The sequence below is a fragment of the Cannabis sativa genome, chromosome 6 (genome assembly GCF_029168945.1).
Source record: "Cannabis sativa cultivar Pink pepper isolate KNU-18-1 chromosome 6, ASM2916894v1, whole genome shotgun sequence".
In the NCBI taxonomy this organism is placed as follows: Eukaryota; Viridiplantae; Streptophyta; class Magnoliopsida; order Rosales; family Cannabaceae; genus Cannabis; species Cannabis sativa.
This window is the reverse complement of record NC_083606.1, coordinates 10,727,568-10,747,925: the sequence shown is the minus strand read 5'-3', so window position 1 is coordinate 10,747,925 and position 20,358 is coordinate 10,727,568. Positions and strand designations below refer to the sequence as shown.

Genomic DNA, 20,358 nt, shown 5'->3' with positions numbered 1-20,358 from the left:
ATCTTGTAGGATATGAGAGTCAAATATAATTTTGATTGAAGGTCATAGTCCTTGTCTAAGTTAAGGTTAGGAGGGTCTTAAACATGAATCATGGAAACACATTTGCATCCATAGCCATTGTCACTACCTTATGAAACAAAAGTAAATTTCACATAGTTTTAATAGAACAAATCTTTTTTCTTATTTACTGATTATGATTAGTAGAAATTATACAAGTAAAATTATAAGATTTTTTTTTTATGGTTTAAATAAATAATATTATGGGGTTACGAGTCTTTTTATTTTTATTTTTTATATTTATATGGAATTTTTTATGCTATATTTTGTAAAAAAAGATAGAAATTTCATATTTGTAAAACAATAATAAACTTCGCCGGAAAAGTTAGTGACACTGGAAAAGTCACCAGAAAAGTTATCGTCGCCGGAAAAGTTACCATCGTCGGAAAAAGTCACCGTTGCCAAAAAAAGTTACCAGAAATAAATGTCGCAGATATAAACAAAATAGACCTAGTTCTATTATATAATGAATAAAAATAAATAACCTAAAAAAATTCAAACTAGTTATAATTGAAATATAACTGGTACTGTAACATAATGAATAAAAATAAATAACACAAAATAACTCAAACCAGTTATAATTAAAATAGAATCAAATCTATAACAGTGTTACAATGAATAAAAATAAATAACACGAAATAACTCAAACCAGTTATAATTATAATAGAACCGGTTATATAACATAATGAATGTGTATTTTGAGGGTAAATAAATATGGTATGTGTGTAATTATTTAGTGGGTTGGAGCATGTTGAATAGATATTTTTGTTTGAGTTATTTTATTTAACTGGTTTTTGTGTGTGAATTTTTATCTTAGTTGTTTTACGAAACCAGTTTTTTTGTCTCTCAAATTTTAAACTAGTTGATAAATATAGTCGGTTTCTTTATATTATATTTGAGTTATTGTGTGTTATTCTTTGTGTGTATTTATTTTGCTATGGAACCGATTCTTTTCATATTTATGTCTCAATATTTTTTGGAATTGATTCCCATTTTTTTTTTTAAAAAAAAAATTATAATCAGTTTTATGAGGTATTTTGTTGTGGAACTAGTTTTATTTTTAATTTTTGTTTCAGCATTTTAGGAATTGATTTCATCTTTGTTTTTTAATTGTAATCAGATTGAGTTATTACGTGTTACTTGTTTGTATTCATTATGTTATATAACCGGTTCTATTTTAGTTATAACTGGTTTGAGTTATTTTGTGTTATTTGTTTTTATTCATTATAACAATGTTATAGAACCGGTTCTATTTTAATTATAATTAGTTTAAATTATTTAATGTTATTTATTTTTATTAATTATGTTACAGAACCGGTTATATTTCAATTATAATCAGTTTGAGTTATTTATTTTTATTCATTATGTTATAGAACCAGTTCTGTTTTTAGTTATATCTGAGACATCTACCTCTGGTGACTTTTTCAATGATTTTTCTTACGACAGTGACTTTTTCGGCGACGGTGACTTTTTCGGCACCGATGATTTTTCCAGCGTCGGTGACTTTTCCGGTAGAACTTATTATTAAAAGTTTTGTTAAATTTATTTATTGTTATTTTCTCATATTTTAAACTTTAATTATTTTTTAATCTCATATTTTTTTTTTTTGCATTATTTATTTATGCCATAAAAAAAAAATAAACTATACTCTCAATTCTCATATTTATGAAAATTCCCCTTATGATTAAACAAACCCGACCCTAATAATTTTTGGGGCCTAAGAAAACTCTAAGCAAATTAAAAATGAGTTTTTTCGTAAATATGATGAAAAATGTGGTAAAGTTTACTTTTATATGGCATAAATAAATAATATAAAAAAAATATGGGATTAAAAAATAATTAAAGTTTAAAATATGTGAAAAAAAAACAATAAATAAATTTATTAAAACTTGTAATAATAATTTTTACTGGAAAAATTACCAGCGACGAAAAAGTCATTGTCATCGGAAAAGTCACCGTCGTCGAAAAAGTCACTAAAAAAGTCACGAGAAGTAGATGTCTCAGATATGAATAAAAATAAAACCAGTTCTATAATATAATGAATAAAAATAAATAACTCAAATCGGTTATTATTGAAATATTACCGGTTCTGTAACATAATAAATAAAAATAAATAACACAAAATAACTTAAACCAGTTATAATTAAAATAGAACTATTATTGTTATAATGAATAAAAACAAATAACACGAAATAACTCAAACTGGTTATAACTAAAATAGAACTTGTTATATAACATAATGAATACAAACAAGTAACACGCAATAACTCAAACCGATTATAATTAAAAAATAAATAAAGAGGAAATCAGTTCCTAAAACACTGAAACATAAATTAAAAACAAAACTAGTTCTAGAACAAAATATCTCATAACACATAATACTTCATAAAACCGGTTATAATTTTTTTTTTTTAAAAAAAAAAAAAAAAGTGGGAATCAATTCTAAAAAAATATTGAAGAATAAATATGAAAAGAAATGGTTCTATAATAAAATAAATAAACACAAATAATAACACACAATAACTCAAATATAATATAAAGAACCCAATTATATTTATCAATTAGTTAAAATTTTGAGACAAAAAAATTGATTTCATAAAATAATTAAGATTAAAACTCACACACGAAAATCAGTTAAATAAAATAATTGAAATATCAGGAACTCTGTTTTCGGTACTGTATACTATTGGAAAATTTTCAAAAATTTACAGGGTTGATACTGTAACTATATCGAATACCGCTATGAAAAAAAATATTTCGGTATGTAATTTCGGAAGTAGAGGTTGTAATTAACATTCCTCTTTAAAATACAAGGAAGTAGTAATTACACAGTTTAGTAATTATATTATATTATAAAATACATGAAGGTTGTAATTACACAATTTAGTAATTGTACTATATTTTAAAATACAAGGAGGTGGTAATTACACAGTTTAGTAATTGTACTATATTTTAAAATACAAGGAGATGGTAATTACATATGAATTCTTAATATCTTGTTTGATAAAATAAATAGTAGTTATACAAGAAAATAATATTTTTAGTAGTTAATTTTTAAAATAGAAAATTTATAGAAATCACAGAGAGTAATTACACTCAATTCTTATAGGGACATTGAGAATTTGAGAGTGTAAGTAAAAATTAGAATCCCTTAATTACCTCTAATTACATAGTTATTGGTGATATAAATATGTCAAACTGTATAATTACCTTCAATTACACACAAATTCAATTTCATCATGACTTTCCAAACTCACTTTACCATTTAACTGTATATATGGCTTGTAGGTATGTTAGCAAATGATTTTATAAAATAAACAAAATGTAATCAAATAGCCATATTTACAATGATTACTGTAATTCGAAAGAATTTTTCAAAAGTAAAGAAATAGAAAACAAAACTCTACAAATTTCACAATTCCGAACCAAAATTTTTATTAATATTCACTATTTAATCTTCCTAAATATTTAAAGTATGCAATAGTACACTCTACTCCACTCTCCACAACCTTCCATACACAAGAAGTACCTCAAAATATTAAATAAAGAATATAAATGCACTTGTATAGTACTATATAGTATTTACTTCACAGCCCCACAACTTTCAAGTTTCAACACACAAGAAGTACCTCAAAATATTAAATGGGGATAAGCATAGCATAATAATACATGTTTGATTTCATGAGAGAGAGATGTAACCCATGAAGTGAGTAGTCACTGCTATGGTCAAAGATGGGGATAGCTTTTTAAGTCCTTGAAGGACACAAAAGACTTAAAAGTAAAACTCATCATCATAAATATAAAAATATGCCATATAATATATATCAAGAAAAAGTTAACTCTATTTTAATCACACACTCCTTGTCTTTTTAGTCTTTCTTTACCTTCTCTGCACCTGCTTCTGTCATTTCAAAACCTTCATCAATCCTCACAAGGATCGATATATCCTTGTCTTTATCCCATTACCTTCAATAGTAACAACACACAACACTTTATTAAACACTTTTACTCTACTCTTCTCTTCTCTATGCCCAAGTGAAAATAGCTTATCAACTTAATAGTATTAAACCAGGTTGTATAAAGTAGAACAACATAAGTGAAGAATAAGATAAATTTTAAATAAATAAATAAAAAAAAAGTTGAGAACTTTTCCCTTCGTGCACTATGAATTTATTCTGCACTAATTGATGATTGTTTCTGATGAAGTAAAAGAATGATTTTTCATAGCCGTTTAAACACAATATAAAACCCCTTTGCCACATTCTCTGTACTGCAACAAACACTTTTTTTTTTTCACAGGAATCATAATCATGATGTAATATATTCTCTCCATAATCTTAATACAAAAGTTTTTATTCACCATGATTATTATTATGTATGGAATATAAAGATAAATTAATATAGGTAAATGTATATTATTTTTATAACCTTGAAAGTCCTTCATTTCCTTCAAACCTAATCAACCGAAAGAACACAAACCAAATCTCCTTTGAAAATTTTAAAATATAAACAAAAGGATAATATATTATTTTTCTTAGGTTTGTCCCACAATGTCCAAATCCCAATTCAAAATTAAACCACTGCAGGAAACTTATTGGATACTCTTAAGGAAAAAGCAAAAAAAAGATGAGCTCTTGATATGAAGGCTTTATTCCCTAATGGCAAACACCATATAAATCAACAAACAGCATAAGGGTCCCCTCTTGCTTCCAAAAGCAGCTCAATAATATATTCTCAATTCAACTAATCATATACAGTCATTCCCTCCTTTTATGCACCATTTATTTATTTTTCTCTATTCCCCATGCATCTCCCTCTCTCTCTAACTCTCTCTGAGCAAAACAAATTCCGGCCTTAATATAATCTGACACAACCGATTTTCTTTATTTGGGGTGTCAAGATTTGTGGCCTATTTTCTTTAACTGCAAGTTCCAATGGAGATTTTCCATTGTTTGTACTCTTATCTACTTGCAGCATCAATGTTCATCTTAGTAGTTTCAGCAGCTGATCTCTACTCAGAGGTGCTTTTGAGCTTAAAATCTGAGATTGTAGATGAATATAACAGTCTTAATGATTGGTCTTTGCCTTCTGCAGAAATCCCACCTGGGAAAACATCAGTATGTTCTTGGTCTGGTGTCACTTGTGACACAAATTCCACTAATGTTATTGCCTTAGACCTTTCTGCAAAGAGCCTTGGTGGTGCAATCTCAGGGAAGCAATTCAAAGTCTTCACTAAGCTAGTTGATCTCAACCTTAGTTACAATTCTTTCTCTGGGCAACTCCCTTTGGGACTTTTCAACCTGACCAGTCTTAAAAGTTTGGATATTAGCAGGAACAACTTTTCTGGGCACTTTCCTCCTGGAATCTCTGGTCTACAGAACTTGGTTGTTCTAGATGCTTTTAGTAACAGCTTTTCAGGGTCATTACCTGCTGATGTTTCCCAGCTTGAAAAACTCCAGACTTTAAATTTTGCTGGTAGCTATTTCAGGGGACCAATCCCACCTGAATATGGCTCATTCAAAAACCTTGAGTTTCTCCACCTTGCAGGGAATTTTCTCAGTGGAAGCATACCACCAGAACTGGGGAAGCTCAAAACAGTAACCCACATGGAGATTGGTTACAATTCTTATCAGGGAAGTATACCATGGCATTTGGGCAACATGAGTGAGCTTCAGTATCTTGATATTGCTGGTGCAAACCTCTCTGGTTCAATACCAAAGGAGCTCAGCAATCTCACCAAGCTAGAATCACTCTTTCTGTTCAGGAATCAGCTCACTGGAGATATACCATGGGAGTTGGGCAGAATTTCACCTCTTTCAAGCTTGGATCTTTCTGATAATCATATTACTGGCTCCATCCCTGAGAGCTTCTCAGAGTTGAAAAATCTTAAACTGCTCAGTCTGATGTACAACTCCATGAGTGGTGCTGTTCCTGAAAGTATTGCAGAGCTTCCATCACTTGAGACACTTCTTATATGGAACAATTTCTTCCATGGGGAACTTCCACAAAGCTTAGGAAAGAACTCAAAACTCAAATGGGTAGATGTCTCCACAAACAATTTCATGGGCACTATTCCACCAGATATCTGTGCAAGAGGAGAGCTTTATAAGCTGATACTGTTTTCCAATAATTTCACTGGTGCTCTTTCACCATCTCTCTCCAATTGTTCTTCACTTGTTCGTATAAGGCTTGAAGATAACTCTTTCTCAGGTGAGATCCCATTGAAATTTAACCATCTTTCTGAACTCACATATGTTGATTTGTCCAGCAACAAGTTTAGTGGTGGGATTCCAAAAGATTTATCCCAAGCTATCAAACTTCAATACTTCAACATCTCTTATAATTCAGACTTAGGTGGAACCATTCCTTCCAAAACATGGACCTTGCCAATTCTTCAAAACTTTTCAGCTTCTTCATGTGGTATTTCTGGTAATCTGCCTCCATTCCAAAGCTGCGACTCTTTCATTGTTATTGAGTTGAACATGAACAAGTTATCAGGAGCAGTACCAATAACCATTTCCAATTGCCATTCACTTGAGACAATTGCTTTAGCAAACAATAATTTGTCAGGTCATATACCTGATGAGCTAGCTAGTCTACCTGCTCTTGCTGCCATTGATCTCTCACAAAACAGTTTCACTGGACCAATACCAACCAAGTTCAGTCATTCTTCAACCTTACAACTTCTGAATGTATCTTTCAACGACATCTCCGGCTCGATTCCCTCAAAGGAATTATTTAGAACAATGGGCAAAAGTGCATTCACTGGCAATCCAAAGCTATGTGGATCACCTCTTCAATCATGTTCTCGCTCAATGGCGATGTTCGGAAGCAAACACAGTGGAAAACTCTTATGGGTTGTGTTACTCTGCATTGGAGTAGTTATGCTCACAACACTATCAATAGTAGCAATACTTTACCTTCGCAGAGGTAGTAGAGGGCAGTGGAAGATGATATCCTACAGTGGGCTGCCTCAGTTCACAGCTAAAGATGTTTTGAGGAGCTTTAGCTCTGCAGAATCCATGGATGCTGTGCCTTCAGTACCTAGCTCAGTATGCAAAGCAGTTCTTCCAACAGGAATAACTGTTACAGTCAAAAAGATTGAGTGGGAGGCAAAGAGAATGAAGAAGATGTTGGAGTTTATTAACCAAATAGGGAATGCAAGGCATAAGAATCTGACTAGATTGCTTGGAGTTTGCTACAACAACCATATGGCTTACCTCTTGTACGACTACTTGCCCAATGGAAGTTTGGCTGATGAGAGAATTGAAATGAAGGACTGGGGAACAAAGTACAGAACTGTGACTGGCATTGCTAGAGGTTTATGCTTCCTTCACCATGATTGCTCTCCAGCTATTCCTCATGGAGATTTGACATCAAATAACATATTTTTCGACGAAAATATGGAACCCCATTTGGCCGAATTCGGAATCAATTACCTGCTAGAGCTAAACAAAGATTCATTTTCAAAAAGAGAAACAGGTATGTATGTATACATGCATGCATGCATGCCAATATTATATATGCTAGTATGTTTTTGCCTAAAAGCTAAGACGGTACATTTTTTTCTTTTTTTTGGCTATAGGTGAATTCAGTGGGAACATAAAAGAAAAGCTTACCATGGATATCTACAACTTTGGAGAGATTCTACTGGAAATTTTATCAAACAGCAATTGGACAAAGATGAAAAACAATGCAGGAACCAGCATGAAGAACAAGCCTATGGAAGTTGTACTGACAGAGGTTTTGAAGGAGAATGAAGTTGATTCAAACAGTTCAATAGAAGAGGAAATTAAACTTGTTCTTGAAGTTGCTTTGCTCTGTACAAGTTCTCCAAATGATAGACCTTCCATGGAAGAAGTACTGAAGCTTTTATCAGGATTGAACCCACAAAGTAAGTAAAAACAGGGAAGTTTCAGAGTTCAGAAGCAACTGGGGTTCAAATTTTAGCTCATATTTAATTACTGCATAAAATTACTATTAACATACACAATATATAATTATATATAGTTTTAACTTATAAAGAATTGTTGTTTGGTAGTTAAGAGTTGATTTAGGGCTTGTTTCTACCATATTTGATTATTTGTTGCTATCTATTATGGTGTACTGTATATTGTATTTGGTGTCATATATAAGTTTGTGTAAGATTTCATGAATGTAGAGGAAAATTCAAAAGAAAAAGAAGTTGCTTGGTCATAATATTGTTGCTTTCTTTCTATTTTTAAGGTCAAAACTCAAACTCAATTACATTGTACATCTTTTCCCGGGAAACAAACAAGAAAATACAGCTATGAAAGCTGAAAATCTAATCCAACTCCAAACAAAATTCAATCTTAGGTTTGGTAAACAAGAAAACAAATCATTCTCATACACATCAACATAAGAATTTCACATGTTTTAATGGGCTGAACCAAGCAATCTCAAGCGAAGAGCTTTAACAACACCATCAAAGCTCTCAAACTTAGCACCAATCAAGTCAATGTCAACACCAAGCCTCTTGGCGCCGGCCGCCGTGACAGGTCCGTGAGCCGCCGCCACCAATGTCGGACATTTCCTCTTTACTTCTCTCCAGTCCAAACCAAACTCCTCCAAGCTCTTCAATAAACCCTCGACCTCCGCCGTGCTCGTAAACACAATTGCCTCCATTTCTCCCTTCTCGATCCTCTCCGCCACTACCTTCGCGCACTGCCCACCCGCCCACCGCGTCTCGTACGCTCCGACCCGAACCGGGACCCACCCGGCCGACTCGAGATCCCGGAGGAAGTCTGGCACCACCGGAGGTTCCTCAAGATCCACAACCACTGGAACCGGACAGAGAACTCTTCGGTTACGGCCTTCCCCAAGGGAAGTCACTAGGCTTCTCGGCGTCGCGATCGGAGGAACCAGAACCTTAACTCGACCGCCGTTTTCGCATAGCTTAGCAACGAATTCGTTGTTGATGAGCTCTGAGTCCTTACCGAGGGCGGCGATGATGAAATCTTCGCCGGCAGGAGATAGAGGAGGTTGGTCGAGGGCGGCGATAGCTTCCGAGAAGGCGGAGATTCCAGCGCGGGAGGTGAAAGCGACGGCGGAGAGAGAGTCGAGTGATATGGGGGAGAGATAGGGTTTGAGTGCGGAGATGGTGTTGGGGGTGTACTGTACGAGGAGTGTGGGGCACCACAGGGGATCGAAGCCTTGGAGGGCGAGGAGGTGAGATAGTCTGCCGGCGTAGTTAGGCGGCGTGGTGAAGGCCACCGTGGGATTGGCGGTGGTGAAGGTAATTGGGGCTTTCGGTTTCGGCCCAATACAAGTGGCGGACATGGACCTCATTGTCGTGAGGATTGCTATGCCCATTGGGCTTTCCATTATACCCCTTTCCCCTCAAATGGTTAAATTGAAAAATAACTCTTTTATTTATCAATAAATTAAAGGAATTATTTCACAAAAACATAAAAACAATAAAAAAAAAAAATTATAAAAATATAGTTTTATGGTATTTTAAATATTTTTACGATTTTATTTACAAAAAATACGGTTTTTTTATGTTGTAATCTTATTAATTTGTTATTGATTTTTTGTTATATGTATATTATTTTTTGTTGTTATTTTCATGTTACTTTTATGTAGTTTTCTTGTTAATTTTATTTTATTTTCGTGTTATTTTTTAGAAAACCGTAAAAATGTGAAAAAACATTCTTTTGAACGTAAAAATATAAATATTTTACAAAAAATGGTGCTTTATGTAATTATTCCAATTAAAAAATACCTCTTTTATTTATCAATAAACCAAATCTACCTCTAATTTTTAATTATTGAAACATACCTTTTTTTATATGTACTGTACTCAAAATACCCTGACATAAAGGAGTCACATGCAGGGCCGGCCTGAGGGTAGGCGGGCTAGGCGTGTGCCTCGAGCCCCCGAACGCTTAGGCCCCGAAATTGTAAATAAAAAAAAAATTAATACATAGATAAAGTGTTAAATAATAAGAAAATATAACAAAAATTATTTGGTGTAGTGGTAAAAAGTCTTATGTTAAAGTAAGAGGTCATGGATTCAATTCCCAACCTCTACTTTTTAATTTTTTTAAAAAATATTTAATGTGTAGTTATGAGGGATTGAACCTTTGATCTCTTAAGAGTTTTTTAAAATTTTACCATTACACTAAGCACTAGAACTATCAATTTTATAATAGTTAAACTATATATAGAGGCCCCAAAATTTGATTTCGCCTTAGGCCCCGTATACCTTAGGACCGGCCCTGAACACATGTAATATACATGGCCGGCTTTAACCCTGTGCAAGCTGTGCAATTGCACAGGGCCCAACCTTGCACAGGACCAACTAAATAAAAGCTAAAATATTTATCATTTTTAAATTTAAATCCTTTTCAGTTTATTTTTTTTTTCATTTTTTTAATTAATGACCCACCTGTTTATACCTAGAATCTCCTCCAATTTATAGTAGTTTACTATTTTTTTTTTTCAATCTTTTATATTCCATTCAATATATGTTTGATAGCGGAATATATATATAATATCTTTTAGTTGTTTCAAAAATTGATTAATAAATATTTTTTTTCATCATATATATTTAAATATTTCTATTCAATTTTAAGTTTTTTATTTAAAAAAAAAATATATCAAAAGAGAAAAAAAAATATACACACGATTATATATATGAGTTAATGGCAAGACTTTATTTTTTTTTAAAAAAATTATCAAATATGAATGAAACATTTTTTTTTAACTAAAACTTCTAGAAGTAAATTTTTAAACTTGATCTACTTAAAAAAAATAAATAAAAAAATTGAACATAAAATTTAATTATACTATTATTTTTATTAAGGGCCAAATTTTTAAGATTGGAACAGGGCCTCTAAAATATTTAAGACGGCCTCGTCATATATGTAATATGTTTGAAGTTTTTTAAACAATTATAGTACACTATAATATCTATTTATGGTATTGTAAATTGGGGTGATATTTTTTTTTAAAACTCGGGTGTTGTTATAACAAATAGTCTTATGAAACAAAAAATTAAAAAATATATATATATATACTAGGCGGCATCTACATGCAAAGCACGTTGTGTCTTTTTTTTTTAGTTTTTTTTGGCAATTTTTTTATTTAAAATATTTGATTTATTAATAAAAATATTATTTATAAGTTTTATTAAATATTTTATAAAATAAGATGTTTGTTCATTTAAAAATATTACATAGGATAAGTATTTTATTATAATTGTTAAAATATTACTTATATGTAAATTATAATCTAAGATGGAGATTTAGTAATTTTTTTCTTGTAATGCTTTTTCAATAGAGTATACATTAAAATTCTTGTATCTTTGAGTCTTCATCTTCTCTTGATCAACATAAATTTGTAGTTTGTAATACTTAGTTGACAATTTATTAGAAATACTTTCGATATATTTAATCTTTTTTTGAGAAATAAATTATAAAAATTAGTATTAGTCTTCAATTATTAATGATTTTACTATATAAATAAATAAGTGTAGCTTGAAATGCTACTTCTTTAGAATAATCTATTATTTTCGTTGCATTAGATCTTAAAAGTTATTTTATTTCGTGACCAAACATAATCATAGATACGATTCTAGTATTGTCATTTATTTGAGCATATAATCTTGCATTAAAAATATAATTATTTTTACACTTGGATGGACTTGTATGTACAAATGACTTATAACCAACTATCACTTTTGCTTTCTAGTCATATATTGTTGGATCGATATTATTGATTGTGGTCTCTATATTGTTTAATTTTTAAGATTAATAAAATTAAAGGTATATTGTTACAAATATAAATATTTCATAATAGTATAATTTAAAAATAGGCTAATTATAGGATTTTTACTCCCGAACTTTGACATGTATCAAATCATGTCCCTTGAACTTTTAAGGTCGTTAAAAATACCACTGAATTATTGAGATTGTTGAATTTAAGGGTGTTAAAGTTCGAGGGATATGATTTTGGTAGATATCAAAGTCTGGGGAGCATAGTTTAGTACATAAATAATCACTGAAATAATAGAATTAAATGAAATTAGACAAAAGTCCTTAAATCTAACAATCTCAATAGTTCAGGTAGAATTTTTAATGGCGAATTTGATACATGTCAAAGTTCGGGAGTAAAAATCTAATTAGCCTTAAAAATTTTAAATGCATATTATGATAAAAATAGAGGTTTAAAGTCAATTAGTATTTTATCAACAAGCACTTGCTAGAAAATACAAGATTTGATAATTTTCAAAACTATTTCTTAGAGAGTTTCTTAGTGCTTAGAGATAAGGATAAATAATAATAAGTTTTTGGATAAAAATGTAATAACATGTTCAAGTCATCTACACTCAAGGTTGTGAGTGATTGTTTCTATTTATATTCTTCTTTTATATATATATATATATTTATATAAATATATACTAGATAGTAACCACGTGATGCACATTTCTAACTTTGATAGAATTATCTCTATTAATTGGAAAGGTCTTACCAAATATTATTAAATATTTTCAATTTATATAATCTTTTTAAATGAGTTATGGAATTGAATATTTATTTAGAAAATAAGTAATAAAAATGATTAATTAAATTACTTTTTGTATTATAGCAATAAGAGTTAGATTTTTTATTCAAAAATAAGAGTTAGATTTTAATTATTTTTGTGGACTTATATCAGTAACTATTATATTAATTTGTTGTGGCAAAAATAAAAAAAAGCATACTAACATGTGGTTCGTCAAGTAAGTTGTATTGAATAACTTGAATTGATCATATTCTTAATAGTTGTGTGAATTTCTTCTATTTTAAAAAGTTGAACATATATGATAAATTAAGATTTTTAACATTCTCCATAAAATAATTTTTAAAATTAAGTTTACAGAGGAAAAAAAATCTTTAAAATTTGAAAAAGTATTAATCAATGAAAATAGGTTAAATAAAAGTATAGGATTCAAATAATTTCCAACCATTAATTGTGTATTTAATTTAAAAGTAAATATTTTACAAATTTTGGTCATAAAAAAAGAATATATATCATGTATTTAATATTTTTAATAAGAACTAAAAATAATTTATATATATTACTTCATTCAAAAGAAAATAAGTATGCTTTATATACACATTTTTTTTAACAAATAATTTATAAATAATTAATTAGGATTGTTTTCATTTAAATTTTGTAAATAAGTTATGATCAACCAATTTTAAAAGAAATAAAATAATTAATAAACATAAAAAATATAATGAAAGAAAAATTGATTATTCCCAAAATTATATTAACGATTTCAAACTTTTAATTGTTGATTATGTCTCTCATTTTTTAGTGGCTATCAGTATCAATAGAACACAAATGAATTTTTTGGCTTCTTTATATTTAATTAGTCGATAAATTTGTTTGATCTTCATTAATTTTGGCCACATGCAATAAAAATTATACCCAGTACAACATCCCTAAATGAAAGTTTGGGAATTAATTAAGACCTCGAGACAAAATAAATAGGTAGACAACATTGCTAAATGAAAGAAGATGCCATTTTGGTGTATATATTAGAGCCAAACCTCTTTTAGAATTGTGTTTAATAAGACTATGGCCCACCATATAAATATACAGTAGCAAGTTTTAAGTTTGTACTTTCAATATCTTTCTACTTCTTCTTGGTTCTTAGAACAATTTCTCTATGTTCTGTCCTTGGTCGTTGTTTCTTTATTGCCTTTGAACTTATTATTTTGTTGGATGAATTGGTGTCTCTGTTAACACATCTCTTTGATAATAATAATAAAAAAAAATTGATATTGTATTGTTTTGAATAGTCTCCTTAATAATAATAATAAAAAAAATTGATATTGCACTGTTTTTGAATAGTCACAAATATTTGTAATATAGATAATTACTAATTAACAGTGTTAGTTTTAAACTGTTAAAGTAAACAGAATATACACAACAAATCTGTTAAACACAAAATAGTAATATTGTGTTATAAATAGTAAAATACAATTATAAGATATATAATTATAAAATTAAAAAAGCGTTTCTTTAAATAAATATAAATCTTGTTTTACTTATATATTTGGATGTTCGATCTTTTAATTTTATTTTTCTCTAACTTTCAATTTTTTTTAATATGAATTAATTTTTTTTTTTTATATAAATTTAACAATGAACTTTTGCATATATTTCCACATGATGGTGTTGACATTATTATTTTTAAAAATTTCCCTAAAAATAATAAATAAATAAATAAAAGTTGACAAATTTAAACGTTTTTTTTTCAATTTATTTTATTCTTTTAATTGCGAGGACAAAATACAGTGCACCATCTTTGATACATTTAATTATTATTTATTAATTCATTTATTTATGAGAAAAATATAATAATAATAATAATAATAAAAGAAAATATCTCAAAGAAAAAAAATATCTCAAACAACCTTTGATAATAACCATTCTAACTATCCTCTCTTTCCCATAAAAACTACTATTCTTCTTCCTAAATACCTAGTTTTATATTAATATATAAAAGGAATGGATTCAATAAACATATTTTATGACATTATTTTCAGACCATCAGATTAAATAGAATCTATGCCCAAATAAAAAAAAAATTACCCCTGGATTCAATAAACATATTTTATGACATTATTTTTAGACCATCAGATTAAATAGAATCTACGGGCCCAAATAAAAAAAAAATAATTACCCCCATAAATGTATCTTTCTCCCTCATCTCATTTGCATTAGTTTTATTCTGCACCAGTACTTTATCTATTAGATTTCATTTATTTTAAATAACTGAATTGGTGGCGTGAATTGGTGGTAGACGACGTTAATTGAAGAGTTTTAAATACAAAAATTTGATTAGGCGAGGGAATAGATATAGTTGACAAAGCTTTTAATTTTTGTGTAGGAAATTTAAGATAGGAATTTACTATCTTAGCCCTACACCAACGAAACAAACAAATCAATTTTAAGGTCAATTTCGACCTTTCACTGTTCAAAGACTTTTCAAAGTCTGAACACCCAAAACGACTTCGTTTTGTGCTTGAACAAAACCCCAAGACTCGAGAATCTTCTCAGTCACTTTCTCTCTTTCTCTGATTTCACTTCGAAACCCTAACAGAGAGTTTCTCTCTGAGAAACTCAAAGCCAAACCCTAGAAACCCAGAAATCCCAAACACAAACCCAGCAACAAGATTAGATCTACAATGATCTGATCTAAACACCCTTACACACACAAAGCCAGAAAGTTTTAAGTTAGAAAACACCAGATTTTGCCGAAGTTCACCAATAAATTGGCTACGTCTCCGTTTGAGCTGCTCCTCAAAGATGAGAGCTCGATTTCCACTATATCTTGCAGTTCAACAGTGTTGGAAGTTATTTTACCAGGAACTTAGATCTACTCACAAGTATGTTGATTTAACAACCTAAATATGAACTTCTAAAACAATAGTAAATTAAACACATAAGAGTATCAAAAATCTTACATTGGGTGCAGCGGAATATATGTCTCCTCCCACTCAGATCTCTAACCCTTGATTCCTTTCTGTAGCAGAGTATAATCAGATCTGAGCCCGATAGTCCTTCTTTGTTGTTTCTGAATTCTACACAGCCTTCCTCACTATGATTGAGGTATTACTTGATGTGTGTGGGCACTACTCTAGCACTTATGGATTTCAAAACAGTGAAAGAAGAGAGAGAGAGAGGGTGGCGGTTCAGAGAGAAAATTCTGTCAGAATAATGTTGTGTATCAGTTGTTCAGTTATGTTCAACTCTGAAGCCTTTGCCTTCTATTTATAGAAGACCACCCAGGGCTATGATTGAATTAATTGACATTTAATATTGAAAAAATCAAAGGGAAAAGGGAAGCTAAGTGGCCGGCCTAGGCATTGTGGAAACAAGGCTTGCCACTTTTCCAACTTTCCTTTTCCTACACTGATAGTTTCCTGTTTTGTCAAAAACTGCCAATTCCTTTGTTCAACCACATAAATGTCAAATCTAATTATTTAATAATTAAAATTAATTATCAAATAATATATTGTCATTTATTTTATTAATAATGAAACTAATTAAAGTTTCCTAATTAATAAATATGCCCTCCAAAATCTCTATTTACTGTTTTGCCCTTAATAAGTGATAAATTCTCAAATAGACAAGTCTATCTTGAGAATTTTTAATTGATTAATTAAAATCAATTAAATGAGTCTTACAAGTAATATTATCTCAACTAGTGAGGGGACCATGGGTCTATATATCCGAGCTTCCAATAAGCAGATCTAGAATTTACCATTTAAATTCACTGACTTATTAATTCTTCGTTGAATCCACACATAGAACTCAGAATTGCACTCTCAGTGTATAGAATGCTCTATATGTTCCACCATATAGACACATCATTAGTTATCCATTGTTATAATCCTAATGTGATCAATGATCCTCTATATGGATAATTTACACTGTAAAGGGACTAAATTACCGTAACACCCTACAATGTATTTTATCCTTAAAACACTTAACCCTGTATAAATGATATTTCAACTAAGTGAAATGAGTACTCAATCATTTATCTCGTTTGGTTAAGCTCGAAGGAAATCACCCTTTGCTTACTATTCGTCAGATAGAAGCTATAGATTCCATCTTTATGTTAGCGCTCCCACTCAATCGCACTACCGTGTTCCCAAAATGTATGTATTGCCCAGACTAAAAATTAGGCTTAACTAAGAAATCAAAGAACACGAATAATACTCTTGAAATTGAGCCTAACCATATCAGGATTTCAATCATGTGATCTAGGATCAACTTATGATATTGAATTGAATAGATATTTACGGTAAGTTTCAAAATCTATTTCAAAGTTCAATATCGGTCCATTCCAATGCATACTCCATGCATCCAACCTGAGCTTTACTTTAACCTATGTTCTGGAAAGAACATAACATTTCTCCAAATGCAAGTAAACTCTGTTGTAGATTGTCATATCAGTAAAACCCAGTGTTCTGATAAATCTAGGAATACTTTATTCACATAGTCATGTTTACTTTCCACTGTGTTGACAACACAATAAACATGATCAAGTATGTGAAAAGGGGTTTGGATGAATTTATAAATCAAATAGACAAACAATTGACTAAGTGAACCAAAACATACACAAATGAATGAAAAAATACTTCTGTTACTTTATTGATATTGAATAATCTGGATTACATTGAAACAGAGTTTTATTTAGGGCATAAAACCCAACAAACTCCCACTTGCACTAATATAAAACAAATCAGTACATTTCAATTAATCCTAAATTCTGACGGTGCTTTTCGAATGAAGTTACTGCCAAGACTTTGGTGAATGGATCAGCTAAGTTATCATGTGTATCCACTTTCTCCACCAGTACATCCCCTCTTGCCACATATTCTCTGATAATATGATACTTTCTTTCTATATGCTTACTTCTCTTGTGGCTCCGAGGTTCCTTACTGTTGGCTATAGCTCCATTGTTATCACAAAGCAGGACTAGAGGCCTTTCCATTCCAGGAACTACACCGAGACTGGTGAAGAACTTCCTAAGCCAGACAACCTCTTTAGCTGCTTCACCGCAGCCTATGTATTCCCGCCTCCATGGTAGAATCCGAAATCGCAGTTTGTTTAGCACTTCTCCAAACCACTGCTCCACCCCCAAGAGTAAACACCATCCCAGATGTAGATTTCCTGTCTTCAAGACATCCCTGGAAATCTGAGTCTGTATAGCCTAAGGGATTTAAAGCACCACCCTTGTAGACTAATACATAATCTCTTGTACTCTTTAAGTATTTCAAAATATACTTAACAACATTCCAATGTACCCGTCCTGGATTTGATTGATACTGCTCACGATTCCAACTGCATAGCAGATGTCAGGTCTAGTGCATAGCATAGCATACATTAGACTTCCAACTGCAGAAGCATAAGGAATTTTTGCCATGTCTTCTATCTCTTGAGGATCAGTAGGACACTGTTCCTTAGATAGACGGATACCATGTCTAGAGGGCATGTTTGCCCCATTGGTATTGGTCATGGAAAATCTCTCTAGCACTTTATCAATGTAAGCTGTTTGAGAGAGAGCAAGGGATCTATTCTTCCGGTTTCTGACAATCTGAATACCGAGAACATAGGCTGCCTCACCCAAGTCTTTCATGTCGAATTGAGTGTCAAGCCATTCCTTGATGTGAGTCATTTTCTTGACATTGTTGCCAATGATCAAAATGTCATCAACATAAAGAACCAGGAATACTACTACTTGGTTTTCCTTGAGTTGGTAAACACAAGGTTCGTCTTCATTCTGATGAAAGCCGTAGGTTTTGATGATCTCATCAAACCTTTTATTCCATGAGCGAGAAGCTTGCTTATGTCCATATATGGACCTATTTAATTTGCAAACTTTATTCTCCTGCCCAGGAAGAACATAACCTTCTGGTTGCTCCATATAGATGGTTTCTTCAAGAAGCCCATTAAGAAAGGCTGTCTTGACATCCATTTGCCAAATTTCATAATCTAAAGCGGCAGCTATGGAGAGAAGAATTCGGATGGATTTGAGCATGGCAACCGGACTAAAAGTTTCCTCATAGTCCACACCTTCTCTTTGGGTATAACCCTTGGCGACCAGTCTAGCTTTGAAAGTTTCAACTTCGCCTCCAGCACCTCTTTTCTTCTTGTAGACCCATTTACATCCAATTGGACGAAAATCATCAGGTGGTTCTACATATTCCCAGACTTTGTTCTTTTTCATGGAATCCATTTCTGAATCCATACCGGCTGACCATCGCTTCCGTTGCGGACTTGCCATTGCCTGTTTATAGGTCAATGGGTCGTCATCAATACCGTCACCAACGACCATATTGATTTCACCATCCAAGCCATAACGAGACAGTTTCGTAGAAACCCTCCCACTACGACGAGGAGCGGTGACTTTTTGAACAGGAGCTTTAGTAGTAGTTTTCTCAGTTGCTACAACTGAGGGAGTGGGATGTTCCTCTTCTTGAGTAGAAGAAGATGGTACATTTGAAGGAACAGTATCTGTGAGCATTTCCTCTAATACAATTTCACATTTCGGTTTGTTGTCTTTCATATAGTTATCTTCAAGGAAAGTAGCATTTGTAGAGACAAACACTTTGTTATCCTTGTGACTATAGAATAGTCCACCCCTAGTCTCTTTAGAATTTCCGACAAACATGCAAACCTCAGTTCGCGATTCCAGTTTGCTTTCTTTCTTTCTTAAGACGTGAGCAGGGCACCCCCAAATCCTATAATGGCGCAAACTAGGTGTGCGACCATTCCATAGTTCGACGGGTGTCTTAGGGACTGCTTTAGATGGAACAACATTTAGAATGTCGTTTGCCATTTGAATAGCATATCCCCAGAAGGACGTAGACAGAGTCGAATAACTCAGCATAGACCTAACCATTTCTAAGAGAGTGCGATTTCTTCTTTCTGCAACTCCATTCTGCCGTGGAGTGCTAGGGGCAATATATTGGGATTCAATTCCAAGTTCAATTAAATGATCTTTGAACTGCATATCCATATATTCTCCACCCCTATCAGTTCGCAAGATCTTTAATGTTTTACCTAATTGGTTTTGAGCCAAAGCATGAAATTCCTGAAACTTTTCAAACGTTTCAGATTTCTTTTGCATTAGGTAAAGAAAACTATATCTAGAGAAATCGTCAATGAAAGTGACGAAATACTCATAACCTCCTCTGGCTTTTACATTCAGCGATCCGCAAACATCTGAATGTACTAACCCTACGGGTTCTTTGGCACGCTCTCCCTTCGCAGAGAAAGAACGTTTGGTCATTTTTCCTTCTAGGCAAGACTCGCAGACTAACAGTTCTCCTAAGACGACAATTTTTAATGGACCGTCTTTGGTTAGCCTATTGAGTCTATCAAAACCTATATGACCTAAACGTAAATGCCATAGATAAATTTGATCATCATTATCAATCTCTTTTCTCTTAAGGCTTCTAGGTTTAGCTACATTGAAAAGTTCAGTATTTAGTGAGATTTGAGTATCAGGTCTTAAAACATAAAGCCCTCGTTCCATGTTTGCAACACATATATGAAATCCATTACGAGAAATTGAACAATTTGAACTCGAAAAATTCAATATATAATAAAGTGTTTGTAAACATGAAACGCTAATCAAGTTTCTACTAAAATTAGGAATATATAAAACATTCTCTAAAAGTAAAAACTTCTTAAAATTAAACTTGATTCGGGTTGTTCCTCTTGCTTTAACTGATACCAACTCGCCATTTCCCACTTTAAGCTTTAACT

The 20,358-nt window shown here is 31.6% G+C and overlaps 2 protein-coding genes across 2 annotated transcripts; one reads left to right on the top strand and one right to left on the bottom strand.

Annotated features, from left to right (window-relative positions):
• The first annotated feature begins 4,581 nt into the window (after positions 1-4,581).
• Positions 4,582-8,253, top strand: LOC115724565 (leucine-rich repeat receptor-like protein kinase TDR). The gene is made up of 2 exons (XM_030653868.2): positions 4,582-7,539; positions 7,643-8,253. The coding sequence occupies exons 1-2, from the start codon at positions 4,992-4,994 to the stop codon at positions 7,957-7,959; spliced, it is 2,865 nt and encodes a 954-aa protein (XP_030509728.1). The 5' UTR covers positions 4,582-4,991; the 3' UTR covers positions 7,960-8,253.
• Positions 8,254-8,454: 201 nt separating this feature from the next.
• LOC115695051 (uncharacterized) lies at positions 8,455-9,366 on the bottom strand. The gene has a single exon (XM_030622149.2). The coding sequence runs from the start codon at positions 9,364-9,366 to the stop codon at positions 8,455-8,457; it is 912 nt and encodes a 303-aa protein (XP_030478009.2).
• Positions 9,367-20,358: the final 10,992 nt, after the last annotated feature.